The 19,459-nt window shown below is 45.4% G+C and overlaps 1 protein-coding gene across 1 annotated transcript; it reads right to left on the reverse strand.

Annotated features, from left to right (window-relative positions):
• Positions 1 to 1,122: 1,122 nt before the first annotated feature.
• On the reverse strand, positions 1,123 to 7,270 carry LOC119351001 (probable leucine-rich repeat receptor-like protein kinase At1g35710). The gene is made up of 2 exons (XM_037618573.1): positions 6,913 to 7,270; positions 1,123 to 1,907 (listed from the first exon to the last, which is right to left on the reverse strand). The coding sequence occupies exons 1-2, from the start codon at positions 7,268 to 7,270 to the stop codon at positions 1,123 to 1,125; spliced, it is 1,143 nt and encodes a 380-aa protein (XP_037474470.1).
• Between the last annotated feature and the right edge of the window lie 12,189 nt (positions 7,271 to 19,459).

The raw sequence follows: 19,459 nt of genomic DNA on the forward strand, positions 1-19,459 counted from the left end.
ATCCACCAATTGTACAAGGCTTCTTTTGATTGCTCTCTCGTAAGTGGTTGGATATTTCCCAAGTTTAAGGGTAATGTAATCTAGCAATAAGTATTTCACTCGATTATAGAACCAAGTTTATCAATCAGAGAGAGTTCTCTCAGCAAACATAGTCTCTGGTACATGCACACACAAAAAGAAAACAAACTTGTTCACAACACGTCAAGAAGAAGGTTATCAAGCTTCTTGTCTTGTTAGTTATTACAAGATTAAATTTGCAAGTAATAATGATAAATTGATAGATAAATAAAACGGTATAATAAAGAATAATATTTTTGTAAAGTTTTCAGTAATGGACAATAGACCCAGGAGGCCATAGGTTCACTAGTGGCATCTCTCTCCAGCATACAAGTATGGTGTGGTGAATAAATTACAGTTAACCTGGGCAGCGACTAAATTGCAATATTTATATTTAAGATTATGATCATTCAGGGTATAATATCATATAGATATTACGTCTGTGATGAGTAGACTATTATCCAACTGCATTTACTACTAATGCTCCATTCATATACATCTATCCAGCATGATCACGAAGTATTAAGTTTACAAGAAACAGAGCATTGCAATAAACACGATGACACAAAGAAGACAGTAAAACATCAATCTATATGACGAGACACCGTCGTTTCATCCTTAATGTCAACAATAGAATACGTGGCTTGTCCCTTTTTGTTACTGGGATATAGAACAACGAAAGATTAGTACCTACTATAACGCACAACTCCCGCTGAAGATAAACATATCAAACTTGGCAAAAAAAGACAAATAGATTGGAGAATATAAGACAAATCTTATTAGAAGTACCACCTGATTGTCCTTAGCACTATTAAGAATTGCCACTTGTTGCAACCTTGTTTCTTTTGTTATTTGTTACTTGATACCCATTATTTTGCTATCAAAACTATCTTACAACACTTCCATTAATTATAAAACCCTCGGTATCTCGCCCAGGAGCTGGTCATTGTTAGAGTGCTACATAATCATGTTACTTTAATCATATACTATAAAACTATAAAAGTATAGGTTTGTTTCTCATATATACACTTTTGATACACCTAAAGAATTGTGTAGTATAGTTAGCTAAAAGAAAAAAGGCACATTGCCAGAAAGCTTGTTGTTGCTAAGTATCAATCGCTTGAGTGTGGTGCAACCAGTGAGGCTTGCTGGGATGGAGCCGCTCAAGAGGTTTTGTCCGACATTGAGATACTCCAACTTGCTGTTCTCGCACAAACCCTCAGGTATCTGACCAGAGAAGTTGTTGTAGAACAAGTTCAACGTTTCCAGCTTTGGCAAGTGAGCAAAGGCTTCCGGAATCGGCCCACTTAGCTTGTGATTCGCGGAAAGGTCGATGGTCACCAAATTCAACACGCCGAAAGCACCATCGCCGACGACGACCTCGCCGGTGAGGTTGTTTGCATATATAGTCAGAAGTCGTAACTTGGTGAGGTTCCAGAGGCCCGGAGGTATACTTCCTGTCAAGGCGTTGATGGAGAGACCGAGCACCTCCAACTCCGGCATCTCTGTCACATAGCTCGGGAAGTCGCCGGTGAGGTTGGAACTCCTCGCCTGCAAGATTTTCAGCTTGGTCAGGTTCTTAAACGACACCGGCAGCTCCCCCACGTCGAACGAGTTGTACCCGAGCGTCAGCGTCTGGAGGCCCGTCAAGTCCCCGAGCTCTGGCGGGATGGTGCCGGCGAGGTAGTTGTTGTCCAGCTCGAGCGACCGCAAGTTCCGTAGCCGGGACAAGGAGGTGGGGATGGTACCTCTGAAGCAGTTGCCGTTCAGAATTAGAGAGGTGAGGTTCTCTCCGAGGGCACGGCCAATGCCGGCCGGGAGCTCGCCGTGGAGGTAGTTATAGGACAGGTCTGTTAGACTTAGAGATATATTCTGTTGTAATCTAAACTACTTATCTCTTCCTCTCCCTTGTAACCTCCTATCTCTTATCCTACCGAATCCTAGCGATCGGTAGATGACTTGTAAGCCACGGCAGAGGCGTTTCCTGCCCACGATCAATAAAGCCTCGCGGCTCCTCTACGGAGGAGTAGGAACGCTTCCACCAGATACATCTTACATGGTATACAGAGCCACGTCTCTTCCTATCGTCTAGCAAACCAGAAACCCTAAACACCCTTCCATCGCCATGGCTACGAGCTCGAGCGCCGCCGGCCTCAACCTAAGTGCTCCACCATCAGAGAAGCTCGCAAGGGGGAACTACCTCCTATGGAAGGCGCAGGTCATGCCGGCACTGCGAGGCGCGCAAGTGACCGGCCTCCTCGACGGCAGCGATGCTGCACCGCCAAAGACCATCGAAGTCACCAAGGCGGACAAGACCACAGCCATAGAGCCAAATCCTCTGTACGGCCCGTGGTTGTCGAAGGATCAGCAGGTTCTGAGCTACCTGCTGAACTCCCTCACTCAAGAAATCCTGGCGCAAGTGATCGGTAAGGATAGTACCTTTGATCTCTGGACTGCCCTTACCACTTTATTCGCCGCGCAGTCACAATCCCGCATAACCAATCTGCGGATGGCCATCTCCAACACCAAGAAAGGCAACATGTCGAGCAACGCATTCATCGCCAAGATGAAGAGCCTCGTGGACGAGCTAGCTGCGGCTGGACGCCCGGTAACCGACCCGGAGATGGTGGACTACATCCTTGCTGGCCTCGATCGGGACTACGATCCCATCGTGGCAGTGATCGGCGCCATCAAAAACTCCATCACCATCGATGATCTCTTTGCGCAGATTGCTGCGTTTGATCAGCGGATGGAGATGCTGGGCGACGGTCCAGCAGGTTCCCGCTCCTCTGCCAACACCATCTATAAAGGGCGCGGACAGTCCCGCGGCAGGGGAGGCCGTGGCCGAAGCAACAGAGGGGGCCGCGGTCGAGGAAACCGCTCCTCTCCTTCCCCGAGTCGTGGGGGTGGCAGCGGTGGTCATCAGCAACGTTTTCGCCCTCAACCACAACAACAGCAGCAGCAAGAGGGCGACTACCCCGAGTGCCAAATCTGCTACAAGTTCCATGCTGGCGGAGCAAGAGCCTGCTGGCATCGGTATGATGATGATCATGAAGAAAAGAAGGTAGCCAACCTCATCACCAACAACTACGGCATTGACACCAACTGGTATGCTGACTCTGGTGCCACCGAGCATATCACAGGCGAGCTCGACAAGTTGACGATGCGGGAAAGGTACCACGGCGGTGATCAGATACACACGGCAAGTGGAACTGGTATGGACATTACTCATGTTGGAAATTCAATTGTTAAAACCCCCGTAAAAGACCTACTTCTTAACAATGTCTTACATGTTCCACATGCCTCAAAAAATCTTGTTTCTGTTCATCGTTTTGCTCTTGACAACAATGTTCTCATAATATTTTATCCTCACTCTTTTGTGATCAAGGACTTGTCAACGAGGAGAATCATCCTTAGAGGAAAATGTGAGGGAGGCCTGTATCCACTCATATCATCTTCATCTTCATCATGGTCGAATAAACAAGCATGGAGTGTCACCAAACCTTCTTCGGCCAGGTGGCATAGTCGTCTGGGTCATCCCTCCTCAGTTATAGTTCAGCATGTTCTTAGCAAGAATAAACTACCTTATGAGTCTAGCGTTGAGTCAATTTGTGATGCTTGCCAGCAAGCTAAAAGTCATCAGTTACCTTATCCTATATCAACAAGTGTTTCCACTGCTCCATTGCAGCTTATTTTTTCAGATGTATGGGGACCAGCCCCCACATCAGTTGGTAGATTCTCTTATTATGTGAGTTTCATTGATGATTATAGCAAGTTCACCTGGATCTATCTACTAAAGAAAAGATCTGATGTTTTTCAAGTCTTTACCAACTTCCAAAATCTTGTTGAACGCCAACTAGACTCAAAAATTCTTGCTATGCAAACCGACTGGGGTGGTGAGTATGAGAAGCTAAATTCCTTTTTTCAAAAAATTGGAATCTCCCACCACGTCTCTTGCCCCCATGCTCATCAGCAAAACGGGTCGGCTGAACGTAAAATTGTCATGTTGTTGAGGTAGGATTAGCACTCCTAGCCAATGCTTCCATGCCCCTAAAATTCTGGGATGAAGCTTTTCTCACTGCCACATATCTTATAAATATTCGACCCAGCAAAGTCATCAAGTATGAAAGTCCAATCACACGCTTGTTTGGAACAAAACCAGATTTTAAGTCTCTACGAGTCTTTGGTTGTGCATGTTGGCCAAACCTAAGACCTTACAACACACGCAAACTTGCGTTTCGTTCAAAAAAATGTGTGTTTTTGGGCTACAGTCCTATGCACAAAGGAGTCAAGTGCTTAGATGTTCCCACAGGCCGAGTCTATATATCTCGAGACGTTGTGTTCGATGAATCAATTTTCCCTTTTGAATCCCTCCATCCCAATGCCGGCGCTCTTCTTCGTCAAGAGATTCTTCTTCTTCCACCTACACTTCGAGGTTTTGATCACGGGGGAAACAACAATTGTACAAACCAACATGATGATAATATTCCTGCTAGAACCAGTGCTTGTCTTTCGTGTGTGCAGGTACCTGAAGGAAACAGGGAAGAAAACGGACAGAATGATCAAAATCCTGAAGAAAATGAAGCTATATTTCATGTAGAAGAAGAAGATGAAGGTGGCGCGGCGTTCGAGGATGATTTGGCGGCGCCTGCCACCCCTGCGCCTCAATCTCCCTCGGATCAAGCGCGGATATTCGCCTCGGATCGTGATTCGATCGAACAGGAGAATCAGGCGCGGGCGAGCCGCTCCGCCACCGCCACGTCATCGCGCGGAGAATCTCCATCGAGCGGCCTGCGCATGCAGCCAATCATTGCAAGGCGCGGCGGATGCATGCAGCCAACAGGCCCACCTGGCGCGACTGGCACGGGATCGTCTGCGGCTACAGACGGTGCGGCTGTGGATCCGCGAGCCACATCTGCGACCACAGGATCAGATGCGGCAACTCCTGTCTCCCCTCCAGGATCTTCTGCGACAAGTGGATCCGCACGCCCGCGTGTACAGCAGCAACCAGCCACATCCAAAGTCACAACTCGACTACAAAAAGGTATTAAAAACCCAAAAATAAGGACTGATGGCACAATAAGGTATAGTATGCTGTGTATTTCAGGAGAGCCGACAAAACTAGATGATGCGCTTAGAGATCCAAAGTGGAAGAAGGCCATGGATGAGGAGTATACAGCCCTGATAAAAAACAAGACATGGCGTTTGGTACCAAATCAAAGAGGTAAAAACATCATTGATTGTAAATGGGTGTATAGAATCAAAAAGAGGGCAGATGGCTCCATTGACAGGTATGAAGCATGTCTTGTTGCTAAAGGATTTAAGCAGCATTATGGTATTGATTATGAGGATACATTTAGTCCTGTAATAAAAGCTGCAACCATAAGACTTGTGCTAGCAATTGCTGTGTCTAGGGGATGGAGTCTGAGACAGCTAGACGTAAAGAATGCGTTTTTACATGGTGTTCTGGAAGAGGAGGTCTACATGAGGCAACCACCAGGTTATGAAAACAGGCAAAAACCACATTATGTATGCAAACTTGACAAGGCTCTCTATGGCTTGAAACAAGCACCTAGAGCATGGTATTCCAGACTAAGTATGCAGTTGAAACATCTTGGCTTTGTTGCATCAAAAGCTGACACATCTCTCTTCATATACAATAAGGCAAATAGAGTCATCTTTGTGCTCATATATGTTGATGACATTATAGTTGCAAGCTCTTCTCAGAATGCTACTAATGCTCTTTTGCGTGATCTAAGCTCAGAATTTGCCTTAAAGGATCTTGGTGATTTAAGTTTCTTTCTAGGCATTGAGGTTAAGAAGGTTCAGGATGGTATAGTGTTGAAACAAGAAAAATATGCCACTGAACTCTTGGCTCGGATGGAAATGAAGGATTGCAAGCCTTCCCCCACACCATTATCCTCATCAGAACAACTGTCAGCTTATGAAGGGGAACCACTTAATGAGAAGGAAAGCACCAGGTATAGAAGTGCTGTTGGAGCCTTGCAATACTTAACCTTGACACGGCCAGATATCTCATTTTCTGTTAACAAAGTATGTCAATATCTGCATGCTCCCACTTCTGCTCATTGGACAGCTGTCAAAAGGATCATAAGGTATGTGAAGCACACTATAGATTTGGGGCTGTGTTTTAAACGTTCCCATTCTACACTGGCTAGTGCTTTCTCTGATGCAGATTGGGCAGGCTGTAGTGATGATAGAAAATCCACAGGAGGATTTGCTGTTTTCTTTGGGTCTAACCTCATTTCATGGAGTGCCAGGAAACAAGCAACAGTGTCAAGGTCGAGTACTGAAGCTGAGTACAAGTCATTGGCAAATGCTACTGCAGAGATCATTTGGGTTGAGTCTTTGCTTGAGGAATTGGGTGTTAAGCAACGTCGTGCTTCATGCCTATGGTGTGATAACTTAGGTGCTACTTATTTAAGTGCTAATCCAGTTTTTCATGCCAGAACAAAGCACATTGAAATAGACTTTCATTTTGTACGGGAAAGAGTTGCAGAGAAGAAACTGGAAATACGCTTTATTCCTTCAAAAGATCAAGTAGCTGATGGTTTCACCAAAGCCTTACCGTACAAGCCATTCGAAGCATTCAAGAACAATCTCAACCTAGGATAGGTAGTTCAAATTAAGGGAGGGTGTTAGACTTAGAGATATATTCTGTTGTAATCTAAACTACTTATCTCTTCCTCTCCCTTGTAACCTCCTATCTCTTATCCTACCGAATCCTAGCGATCGGTAGATGACTTGTAAGCCACGGCAGAGGCGTTTCCTGCCCACGATCAATAAAGCCTCGCGGCTCCTCTACGGAGGAGTAGGAACGCTTCCACCAGATACATCTTACAAGGTCGAGGTGCCGTAGCGAAGCGCAGCGGTACACGCTGGTCGGGAAGGCGCCGGTGAGGCTGTTGTTGAAGAGGTTGAGGCTGGTGAGGCCGGAGAGGCCGCCGATGGCGTCTGGGAATGGGCCGGTGACTTTGGTGTTGGCGAGGGAGAGGCTGGTGACGCGCCCGGACGGCACGTCGCAGGTCACGTAAGGCCAGGAGCAGTGGTCAACCGATCCCGAGCCGTTGCTCCAGGCCGCGAGCACGGGCGGGTCGCCCCACGTGTGCTTGATCTGCATGAGAAGCTGCCGCTCGTCGGCAGCCGCGCGGTGCACGAGCAGCTGCAGCAGCACGAGGAGGAGGGACGCCATTTTTTGGTTGGTCGAGCTTCCGTGCGTTGTGCTACTGCTAGGGTGGACGTTGGGTATTTGTGCTCTGCCTCTGCGCCGTGTTTGCTTGGAAGCTTTGAAATGAGGCGTCGGTGTCAAGCCGTGTGATTTTTGCCTTGGAATGAGGTGTCGGTGTCAAACCGTTGTAGACGAGGTCCAGCGAAAAGTCAGTGATTTTGTCTTGACTCCACCGGTCCTGGTAGCAAGCTGGTAGTCACACGAGTCGTTGTGCGGCACCGCAACCGCGTTCAAACTCAGGTGCCAAGCTACAAGCTGTGAGTCGGACCAAAGAGATTAAGGTTCATTGGTGGAAGACCAGATGAAAACCATACTGTTAGAGATACGACACGCAATCAAACACGATGAAGAACGAAAACAAGCAGGAGACACGAGATTTAACGTGAAAAATCCCTTCTACACGAAGGGAAAAAAACCACGGGCGCGTGTAGGTGTGTCTCCGGCGAATATGTATTTGGTGGATCTGCTCGGATCTGGTCGTCGTTCATATTCGTTGGTGTGTCTTAAGGTTAGATCCTTCTGATCTGCGCTACTCTTCATCAGTGGTGGTTTGTTGTTTTGGTATACTGGTCCTATAGTCTTAGCAGGACAAAGTCTAAACTGTCTACTACAACAAGTTTTGTCCGGCTCCGACAAGAGAGGGATGATGACAATTGCACGCCTTTGACTCGTTTCAGTGCTTATAGTCATCGCTAGGTGGTCTATAGATGTCGACGTAATTTTGTTGGCGTTGTCGCTGATCCGCTGCGGAGGCTGCAAGGAGAAGGTGCACATGTACATCTCCACCACTGAGAAGCACGGCGGCTGAGTCTTCTACAAGTGCCAAAATCATGGGGTTAGTGCTTCGATTTCATATGCTTTTCATGGGGATAGATCCAAAGATTGGAGTTTTTGACCTTGTCTTGTCTTTTTGGGATAGGTGAGTTGTGAATTCTGGCGTTGGGAATTGGAGTACGTGGAGTACCTCGTTGAGAATAAGTATCTGGTCAGCGATGCCGATGTGGATGCTATTGGTGCGGCTGAGGAACGCAGGGAGGAACTTCTGAAAGCACAAGAGCTTACTTACATGAATGGATCAACAAGCTGGAACAAGAAGTCCAAGAGAGAGATGCTCATGAGTGGCAATGTCATGACCAGGCAGCAAGCTGCTGCACTGCTGAAGCTTGGGACAGAACTGGTGATGCTCATGAAGTTCCTGCTTGCAGTTGTTGTGATGTTAGGCCTTGGTGCATTGGTGCTATTCATGGTGAAGAAGTGAAGATGTTGAAGATGAAGATGTTGCATTGGTGATGCCAGGTTCATTTTGGCAGTCCAAAGTGGTGGCAGTCCTAGTTAATGTGTTGGCAATCCTAGTTATTTAGGTTATGTGTCATGTAATAGTGTCAGCACTGGAAAATGCTATGTTGAACCATGTTTATTTTGGTTTAGTCTGATGTAACGGTGTCAAACTTGAAATGCTATGGTGAACCCTGTGTTATCTATGATGAATATGTTGTTCTTATATCATTCTGGGTGTGTGATCATTGTTTTGTCTTATTGAAAGGCATTGCTGGCCTAAATTGATCAAAATGGATCACTAGATAAGGTAGTGATTCAGCACAATTGGCATTGTTTTGGTTTTGTCATTCTGGGTGCCAAACTTGACAGACATGCCAAACTGACCAAATATGCATCCATCATTCTGGGTGCCAAACTTGTCATTCTGGTTTTGTCATTGCCAATTGGAAGATTTCAGCACAATTGGCATTGTTTTTGTTTTGTCTGATGTTAGGCGGTGATTCAGCAAAATGGCAAACTTGACAGACATGCCAAACTGACCAAATATGCATCCATTAGTACAGTTGAATCAAAACTTGACAAGTATAGTTGCATCAAAACTTGACTAAACTTGTCAAACTGACATGACGATTTGCATCCACAAGTACAGTTGCATCAAAACTTGACACTAGATAACCAAACTGATATGATAACCAAATAAGTCTTGCCCATCATCCAGATAGAAAACAAAGTAGCCATGTTTCTTACAGGAGATTGTTGCAGTCACTATGCATCAACATAACCAAAATGAGCAAATTGTTACCATCGATGATCATTTCAATAACACGGGTAAAATGATCATCTAGGTACCAAACACTTCATCTACTACAAACTACCTAAAAATATCAAACATAGAAGATCTGGGAGCCTTGTGTGGAAGATCACATTGGTTGCCCAAACAGCTTGACTTTCTTTTTGCAGCAGCCATAGATTGCTCCCTTGCTTTTTGTGCAGCAGCCTTCATCCTTTCCTGAGCAGCAGCAAGCCTTTTGTCAGCTTCTCTTTTGGCAGCAACAAGCTTCTTCTCCTCCTCTCTTTTTACAGCAGCTGAAATCTTCTCTTCTTCTCTTTTGGCAGCAGCAAGCTTCTTCTCCTCTTCTCTATTGGCAGCAGCAAGCTTCTTCTCCTCTTCTCTTTTTGCAGCAGAAATTCTCTTCTCTTCTTCCCTTTTAGCAGCAGCTGCTTCCCTCTATAGTCTCTTCTCTTCCTCCTTCTTCTCAGCAGCAGCTCTTTTCTCTGCTTCTAGCCTTGCCTTTTTCTCAGCAGCTATTGTTTTCATTGTATCTTGAATAATCTGTCTAGTCCAATCTTGAACTCTCTTGTTTAGCTCTGCTTCTTCTTTCTTTTTGGCAGCTGTTTGCAATGCAACCAATCTTCTTCTTTCTGCAAGTTCAGCTTGCTTCTGTGCCACTTCATGTTTCCTCCTTGCTGTCTCTTTATCTCTCCTAAACTCCTCTTCTCTTCTAGATTGTAGAATGGCCTACTTTCTCTCCTCTAGTTCTCTATCTCTCTGGTTCTTCATGGCCTTCAACTTCTGTGCCAACTCACCTGGCCTGATGGTACTAGAACTTGCTTGGCTTCCTTGGCTTCCTTGGCTAGCAGACTGGTTGAGCAACACTTGTGCAACACTGAGGAAAGCAGAACTAGGTAGTGGCCTCTGTTCCACAACTCTTGGTGTTGGCATCTGCAAAAAATACACAAGTGACAACTGTGGGATCAACATAATTTATACAGAAGTAGTCACTGCTTGTCCATGATGAAATTCAGAAATTATATTACCTGGGCAATCATGTTGTCCACCATGAGATTATCATATGTAGCTGAAGCTTCTTCATGGTTCTGCTCATCAGGAATATTTTCTGTTACATAATTTCCAAAACATGAGAGAATACAAATGCCTAAGAACACAGGAATATTTTGTGTTACCTGTGTAAAACTGGATCTGCTTCTGCTGATGTAGTTGTTTGTGCAGCATCACCTTGTTCTGGAGGTGGCACATTTCCAGCATCTTGCTCGGGAGGGGGCACACTTACAGCACTTGGTGGTGGCAGTCCAGCCTTCAAGTATTTGCACCCCTTCATGTTGTGATCTGCCTCACCATAGTAAGAACAGTGCATGATGACACCATGCCTTGTTATCTTCTTCCCTCCCCTTCTATGATCAACCTCTCAAGGTGCTTGCCTCCTTGTAGTACATGGCCTACCCACATGCTTCTGATACAATGGTGGCTCAATTGGGGGCCCATGTAAGTCCTCCCACTCTCTCCTATCTTTGCAAGGATATATAATGTTTCCATATGCCTTTTTGAACATCTCCTTTGAGTAGCAAGGGTCAAACATGGTAAGAGGATCAATTCTGTCATTCCTGCAGCAGGCAATGACATGAGAACATGGAACCCCTCCTTTATGTATCCTTCTGCAGGTGCATGTTTTCTTGTGCATGTCCACAATGTAGTCATGCCCTCTATCACCTACTAGAAAAAGACCATCTCCTGATCCCTCCACATAGCAGGTGTTAGCAAATTCTGTTGCGTTCTCAACGTTCTTCCTGATCTTTGGGCATATATCACTTGGCCATTTGTCTGACTCCATCTGTTTGTTGTAATGCCTTGTCATGAGCTGCCTATAAATCCTATCAACCATGGTAAGGATTGGCATCTCCCTAGCCTCCAAAATGTACCTGCATTGAACATGTTGATCACATTAGGTTGCAGCAAGTACTACTATATCACAGGTACATCACAAATGTTAATCAAAGAAGATGGTTTTACCTGTTGAATACTTCACAGATGCTGTTTAGCAAAATATCACATTTTGGCAAGTCACTCTGGAAAGCTTTGACCCAAGTTTCAGGCTCTAACTCATGCAGCCAGTTGTGGGCATCTTCATTAAGAATCTTCATTTCCTGCATGCTCGGCTCATATAGCTGCACTGTGTTGCTCCTAGCTATCATCCACAATTGATTCTTCAAGATATCCCCCTTGAAAGACTGCTGAAAGTTCTGCCACATGTGCCTAACACAAAATCTGTGTTCTGACTTAGGGAACACTTCTTCAACTGCATTGATGAGACCCTTTTGTTTGTCTGACATGATTGTCCAAGGTTTAGTGTTTATAATGCCTAGATCTCTTTTAAGTGTGTCAAGAAACCATGCCTAGTTAGGAGTGTCCTCAACTTCAACCACAGCTATTGCAATTGGAAAAATACAGTTATTTGGATCTACCCCAACAGCTGCAAGCAATTGACCTCTGTAACTAGTCTTAATGTGACAACCATCAAGAAAGATGATAGGTCTACAACCTTCTAGAAATCCTCTTTTGCATGCATCTAGGCACATGTACAACTTACTGAACCTTCCATTATCAAGGGACACATAGAAAGATGAGCCAGGGTTGCTTCTCCTAACCTCATGTTCATAATTCCAAAGAAGCTTATACTACCCTTCTTCATCACCATAAATTATTTTCATAGCCATTCTCCTTGCCCTCTGGAGCTTCATACTACCAGGTGTCATGTGCCATTCCTTCTGAACTACCCTAGAGAATTTCATCAAGTTCATATCTTGATCAGCCCTAAAGCTCTCTAAGTACTTCAGTGCTAAGAATTTAGATGTAAAAGCCCTAATCTTCCACTTCTTGCTGCATGTGTGCTCATGCACATATCTCTTCACCATGAATGCCTTGGTCCTGTTGTCATATGATGCCCACAAATACCATGTGCAATCATCATCACACTTTGCTTTAAGTCTTTTCCTATCATTCACAGGCAGCTTGATATCAACTCTATTCTCGCAGGAGTACTCTTTAATTGCTGTCCTCAGTAGTTCTACACTCTCAAAGACTTGGCCTACATGGAATTTTGGCCTGTGTAGATCCTCTGGTCTGAAAGTGTTGAACTTCAAGTGCAACTCTTCATCATCTGAATCAGGTGCCCACAAATCTTCACCTTCAGACAAGTCTTCATCTGAATTATACTTCTGTTTTCCTTTCACTTGAGCTTTACGTTGGACCTGATTTCCTTTCTGCTTTCCTCTCTCATTTGATTTGTTCTCCCGTTTCTATTCTCTACGTTATCTGCATACAAGTCATCATCATCATTGCCAATCTCATTGTCACTGTCCACAATTAATCCAGGGTCATAATCCTCATCATCTGTGTCACTAGCTGCATCACCTTCTTGCATAATATAGTTCATTTTGCTCTGCCTAGTACTCCTCATCATTGACGTGTGATGACCCACAAGTGTAGGGGATCGCTACAGCTTTCGAGGGTAAATTATTCAACCCAAATTTATTGATTCGACACAAGGGGAGCCAAAGAATATTCTTGAGTATTAGTAGTTGAGTTGTCAATTCAACCACACCTGGATAACTTAGTATCTGCAGCAAGGTATTTAGTAGCAAAGTAGTATGATAGTAATGGTAACAGTGGTAAAGGTAAAGATAGCAAAATTAATATTTTTGGGGTTTTGTAGTGATCGTAACAGTAGCAACGGAAAAGTAAATAAGCGAAGCACACTATATGAAAAGCTCGTAGGCAATGGATCAGTGATGGATAATTATGTCGGATGCGATTCCTCATGTAATAGCTATAACATAGGGTGACACAGAGCTAGCTCCAATTCATCAATGTAATGTAGGCATGTATTCCGAATATAGTCATACGTGCTTATGGAAAAGAACTTGCATATCTTTTGTCCTACCCTCCCGTGGCAGCGGGGTCCTAGTGGAAACTAAGGGATATTAAGGCCTCCTTTTAATAGAGAACCGGACCAAAGCATTAACACGTAGTGAATACATGAACTCCTCAAACTACGGTCATCACCGATAAGTATCACGATTATTGTCACTTCGGGGTTGTCAGATCATAAAACATAATAGGTGACTATAGACTTGCAAGATAGGATCAGGAACACACATATATTCATGAAAACATAATAGGTTCAGATCTGAAATCATGGCACTCGGGCCCTAGTGACAAGCATTAAGCATAGCAAAGTCATAGCAACATCAATCTCAGAACATAGTGGATACTAGGGATCAAACCCTAACAAAACTAACTTGATTACATGGTAAATCTCATCCAACCCATCACCGTCCAGCAAGCCTACAATGGAATTACTCACGCACGGCGGTGAGCATCATGAAATTGGTGATGGAGGATGGTTGATGATGATGACAGCGACGAATCCCCCTCTCCGGAGCCGCGAACGGACTCTAGATCAGCCCTCTCGAGAGAGATTAGGGCTTGGTGGCGGCTCCGTATCGTAAAACGCGATGACACTTTCTCTCTGATTTTTTTCTCCGCGAGACGAAATATATGGAGTTGGAGTTGAGGTCGGCGGAGCCTCAGGGGGCCCACGAGACAGGGGGGCGCGCCCAGGGGGGAGGGTGTGGCACCCCGGCTCAGAGAAACCGGAACGCCCCGTATTCCAGCCCACAGATCAAGGAGAAGTCTTCTGGAGTACGGCACTGCTTAGCATAGAACAAACCAGCTTTCTATTATTACACGAATATGGATACAAGGTCTCCGATATTACAATGAATAACATCGGTACGGAGATACTACGCCATCCTCAGTTGCTCTATGAAAGCAGCAGAACAACTCGAAGCAACGGAATAACTCTAGCAGCGGAACAACGACGGCGGTGGTGAACTCCACTTCGTAGGTACTATGGCTGGAACGCTTATCCTAGCTCGCACGAACGGAAACCATGACAAGCAAGCAATCAAATCCGGCATGACCTGCAAACTGGCATGATACGCCAAGTCGGTACATTGAATGTACTTGCAAGCTCACAATAAACCAGAAGCATTCAAGACAGACAACAGCATGGCAATTACGGGTTAAACAAGAATTATCATGAGATCATCAGAATAACATGGCATGACCAACATAAACATGATACAGCTAACACAACATGAACATATTAATCCAACAATACTAGCATGCAACATGATGACACTACATGCACCACTTATACCGCTCGGGTTACTTCGTAACCAACATGTGCATTACTTACCAACCTCGGACATCACACGATCATCTCAGGATCAAATCAAGCTTGGTATAAACAATACCGTAGCGTTCAGTAAATGACCACAAGGAGCTTGACATTTACCCACGATTCTCGTACAACATCACGAATATACAACAACTCGGTATCCTCGATACCACCGTGATCCTTACGGTGATCACAACCCGACCAACACTTGGCCCCAAACCGTGATCCTTACGGCGATCACAACCCGACCAATACATGGCCCCAAACCGTGATCCTTACAGCGATCGCAACCAACTTATCTCCTTATTCTTATTACTGTTGACTCATGGTGTGACTTACTTTTGACCTGGGCCCTTATCCGCGGGCACGGCTATCGATAGATTAATATACACTCTACAGAGGTTAGTACACTGTACCCACACTACAGAACCCATGGCCTCGCACTCCCATTCGGGTGGACCAACGGCATTTCGACAAAACCGATCTACTGCCATGACACTCTCCCGGCCACTCCGACTCACTCCTCACGGAGCTAAGTCATGGGTGGCCCCGTGCCTACCTCCAGACACAACAACCATCGTCGTGACTCGTCCCACACGGGGACACGGATCAAAAAACTTAACAACTCAACAACGAGCACACAAGGTTATGCCTACTTACCGGGCCAGGGTACAGCACGCCCATAACCTTCCCTCGTTGGAGGTACTGTCGAGAGGCATGACAATAGACCCAGTTAGGACCGTCCCATACTGGTAAGCGTGGTTGCACTGGTCAACATCGATTCAGCAACACCATGACTCAGCCAACAGTTGTTCAAGTTCAATTTAATCCGGTTAAACTTGAATGCAAATATGCTGAGCCATGATAAAATAACATGATGCCAATTATAATACATGAACATGATATCAACATCATCATGAGGGTATCACATAACTATCCACCATATCAACAATAAATCATATCCACTGAGCATGGCATAGTGACTAGCATGACCATCTCCAACATCAACATGTACTACTAGCAAGCATAAACATAGGAAAATAAATACTAGCAGGTACAACATGATAACAGAGTACAATACAACATAGCACAAAAGTGAACATGCAATTTTAACCATCACCGGAACAACGATAACCATATTTTCAACAAGCAAACATTTATTAAATATTCAAGTTGAATACCATGGCTACTGCATGACTATCATGCAAGTGGGTATTGTGGCTTGCCTGGGGATGAAGAAATCACCGGGAGGAAGTGCGAGAAACTCGCGGAATGAATCACCGGAAAATGTTCTCTCTCGGAGGGGGCTGAATAAGGGCAAGGGCATAAAGGTCATTTTCAAAGTGTCAAACCATAGTGAAAATGAAACCAACAGAACGGGCTCGACAAAACAAAGAAGTAGGCTTTGGAATCACCTCATTTGGAGGTACGGTTAAAAAGTTATGGATTGTTTTCTGCAAGGGACCTATTTGCAAGAAAAATTCTTTCAAACAGGGGTCTGGACAGAGAACTAAAAGCGTATTTTGGAAACTACGCTTTCACCTTATCCGTTTGAAAAGTGGCGAGGCTGGTCAGCGCTGTCGTGCGGGTCCCACGCAGGTGGCGCCCGCCACTTATCCACTTGGCAGGGGTGGGCCCGAGGCTTGTGTGGCTGACGCGCGGGGCCCGCGGGACCCATGTTGCTGGTCAACGCCCTCCTCCCGCTGCTCCTTCTTCTTCCCCGATGGGAGAAGGGGAGGGGCGAGGCAGTGGTGCGGCCGACGCCGACCCGGCTGGCTCCGGCCATCTCCCGCCCGGCCGAGGCCACCAATAGATGCGGCAGCGCCTGGCGCACCCATCCATAGGGGCAGAGGCCACTGGGGAGAAGAGGAATTGTGACGAGGGGAGGCGACCCGAGGAGACAGAGGCGGCTAGGCGGAGGTGGCTTCCGGCGACCCGAGCGGTCTACGGCGAGGCCAAGTGGGCGGGGCAACTCTACGGGAGGTGGGGAAGGTCGTGGTGGTGGAAGAATGGAGGGAGGGGCATCGGCTGCCACGAATTTAGGCTGGAGGGGGCGGCGGCCATGGCGGCAATGGTTGTTGGGGAGGGCGTCTCGAGCTCGGGGAAGCTACTGGGCGTGGCTAGAGGAGGGTGGAGAGACCAGAGGTGAGCTCGGAGAGGCTCGGGGAGGGCTTAAATAGCCGTGGGGCGAGGTGGACGAGCTGGCACCGCCGCTGACGCATGTGCTCACGCATGGGCTTGGAGGAAGGCGACGGCGAGGCACATGGAGGAGCTCACGGGGTAGAAGAGGTCGAGGGACGCAGGGGAAGAAGCCGAGCGCCATAAAAACTCGGTCGGCCACAGTCGGTGAGCGTCGGCGAGGAAGCTACCGGAGGGGGAGAGGGGTCCAGGGGAACGGCGACGACGCAGGCTACCTACTGGACATCATCACGAGTGCGAAGCCGACGAGAGGGGGAGGGGATCCAGCACAAACAGCCACTGGACGCGCTCATGGCATGCCAAAACTGTGGTCACCACCAGTGCTGGCATGTGTGCGAGGCAAATAGCTGGCAATTGATGTCTAGAGGTAAGTCCTTCGAAGGGTGGTTTCTACTGCGGTCGTAACTCGGTTAAAACTGCTATGGTTAAATGGTTATCACCCTCTAAAGTTTACTGCAGTAAACTTCATCAGCTCAGTGTGGTCAACAGAGATACGCTATGGGCCAAATAAGTTGTCTGGGGTGTTCAGCTATCGAGGGACTATGATCCTGGAGGTTTTGAGGGTAAATGGATCAATATTTACTGCAGTTGCTTCACAACCGCAAAATCTGGTCAGAAATGAAGATCATGATGATGCACTCACATGGTTGATTGGATTGAGCTGAGTTTGAGCAAGGCAGGGTTATTTGATCATATGAAGATGATGAGAAAGGATTCATACCATTTGGATAAACCGAAATGGTACTTCCTTCACAAGCATCTCCTCTGGACAAAAACTTGCAAAAATTCTAGAGGGATAATGACTTAATGGAATATGCCCAAAATGGGTGGAGAGATGTTTTATGGGTATAAGAATGATCTGGTAATTTACCAGGATTTTTGAAGCAATATAAAATATACTTGCTTCACAACCTGAAAATAATGCCAGAATCAAAGATTGGCCCCTGTGCTCACAAAGATAATTGTATGGGGCTGCAAATGGGTGGAAGGTGTTAATGTGAGCACATTAAGGAGTGTGCAAAAGATCAACTCATTTGGGTATTCCTAGCTAGTACTTCCTTCACAAGGCTTTCTGTTTGACAGAAACTTTGAAAAATCACTGAGGAAGATTGGCAGGCAAATAAAGTTGAACTTGTGCATGAGGAAATTATTTGGACATATAATAATGCCCAAGGAGTTGGGGTGCAATCAATAAAAGATAGGTGGCACTTCCTTCACACAGTGCCACTCAGGGCAAAATAGAAAAAAGAATATTGGGGAATTATTTTTGAACATGGCAATGAATGTTTTTGCCATATTTGATCAAGATATGACCCAAACAATTTATGAGAATTATTTGGGAATTTTTGGAGTGATGGAAATATAGGTTGCTTCACAACCTGGGGCAATTTGAGTTATTCCTTTAATAGAAAAGGAATATTCCCATTAAAAAGAATATTGGGATTTGGGGTAGGATGGAAATTACAGGGTCTAGGGAAAGATTTGGGAATGACAAGCCACTCTGGAAACAAAGAAGAGGGCATCTTCTTTAGTTTCCAGACCACAAAGCCACGAAAAAGAAAAACTCAGGCAAAAACCTCGGAAAAACAAAAGAAAAAGAAAGGGCCAAAAATCAGGCTGTCACAGAGGGCGCGCCCCCACCCTCGTGGACAGGCTGTGGGCCCCCTGGTCTTGATTCTTTCTCCAGTATTTTTTATATTTTCCAAAAAGTGCCTCCGAGGATTTTCAGGACATTCCGAGAACTTTTGTTTTCTACACATGAAACAACACCATAGTAATTCTGCTGAAAACAACGTCAGTCCGGGTTAGTTTCATTCAAATCATGCAAGTTAGAGTCCAAAACAAGGGCAAAAGTGTTTGGAAAAGTAGATACGTTGGAGACGTATCAACTCCCCCAAGCTTAAACCTTTGCTTGTCCTCAAGCAATTCAGTTGATAAACTGAAAGTGATAAAGAAAAACTTTTACAAACTCTATTTGCTCTTGTCGTTCTAAATATGCAAAGCCATCATGCAAGTTTCAACAATATTATAAACTAACCATACTCACAATAACACTTAGGTCTCACAATTACTCATATCAATGGCATAATCAGCTAGCGAGCGATAATAATAAAACTCGGATGACAACACTATCTCAAAACAATCATAACATGATATAACACAATGGTATCTCGCTAGCCCTTTCTGAGACCGCAAAACATAAATGCAGAGCACCTTTAAAGATCAAGGACTGACTAAACATTGTAACTCATGGTAAAAGAGATCCATTCAAGTCTTACCCAATATAAACCAATAGTAATGAATGCAAATGACAGTGTGCTCTCCAGCGAGTGCTTTTTAATAAGAAGGTGATGACTCAACATAAAAGTAAATAGATAGGCCCTTCGCAGAGGGAAGCAGGGATTTGTAGAGGAGCCAGAGCTCGATTTTAAAATAGAGATTGAATAACATTTTGAGCGGCATACTTTCGCTGTCAACGCAACAACTATGAGATGGCTGTATCTTCCATACTACATGCATTATAGGCAGTTCCCACGCGGAATAGTAAAAGTTTATACTCCCCCAACCACCAACAAGCATCAATCCATGGCTTCCTCGAAACAACGAGTGCCTCCAACTAACAACAATCCCGGGG

This window comes from Triticum dicoccoides, chromosome 1B, assembly GCF_002162155.2.
Source record: "Triticum dicoccoides isolate Atlit2015 ecotype Zavitan chromosome 1B, WEW_v2.0, whole genome shotgun sequence".
NCBI classification, from domain to species: Eukaryota; Viridiplantae; Streptophyta; class Magnoliopsida; order Poales; family Poaceae; genus Triticum; species Triticum dicoccoides.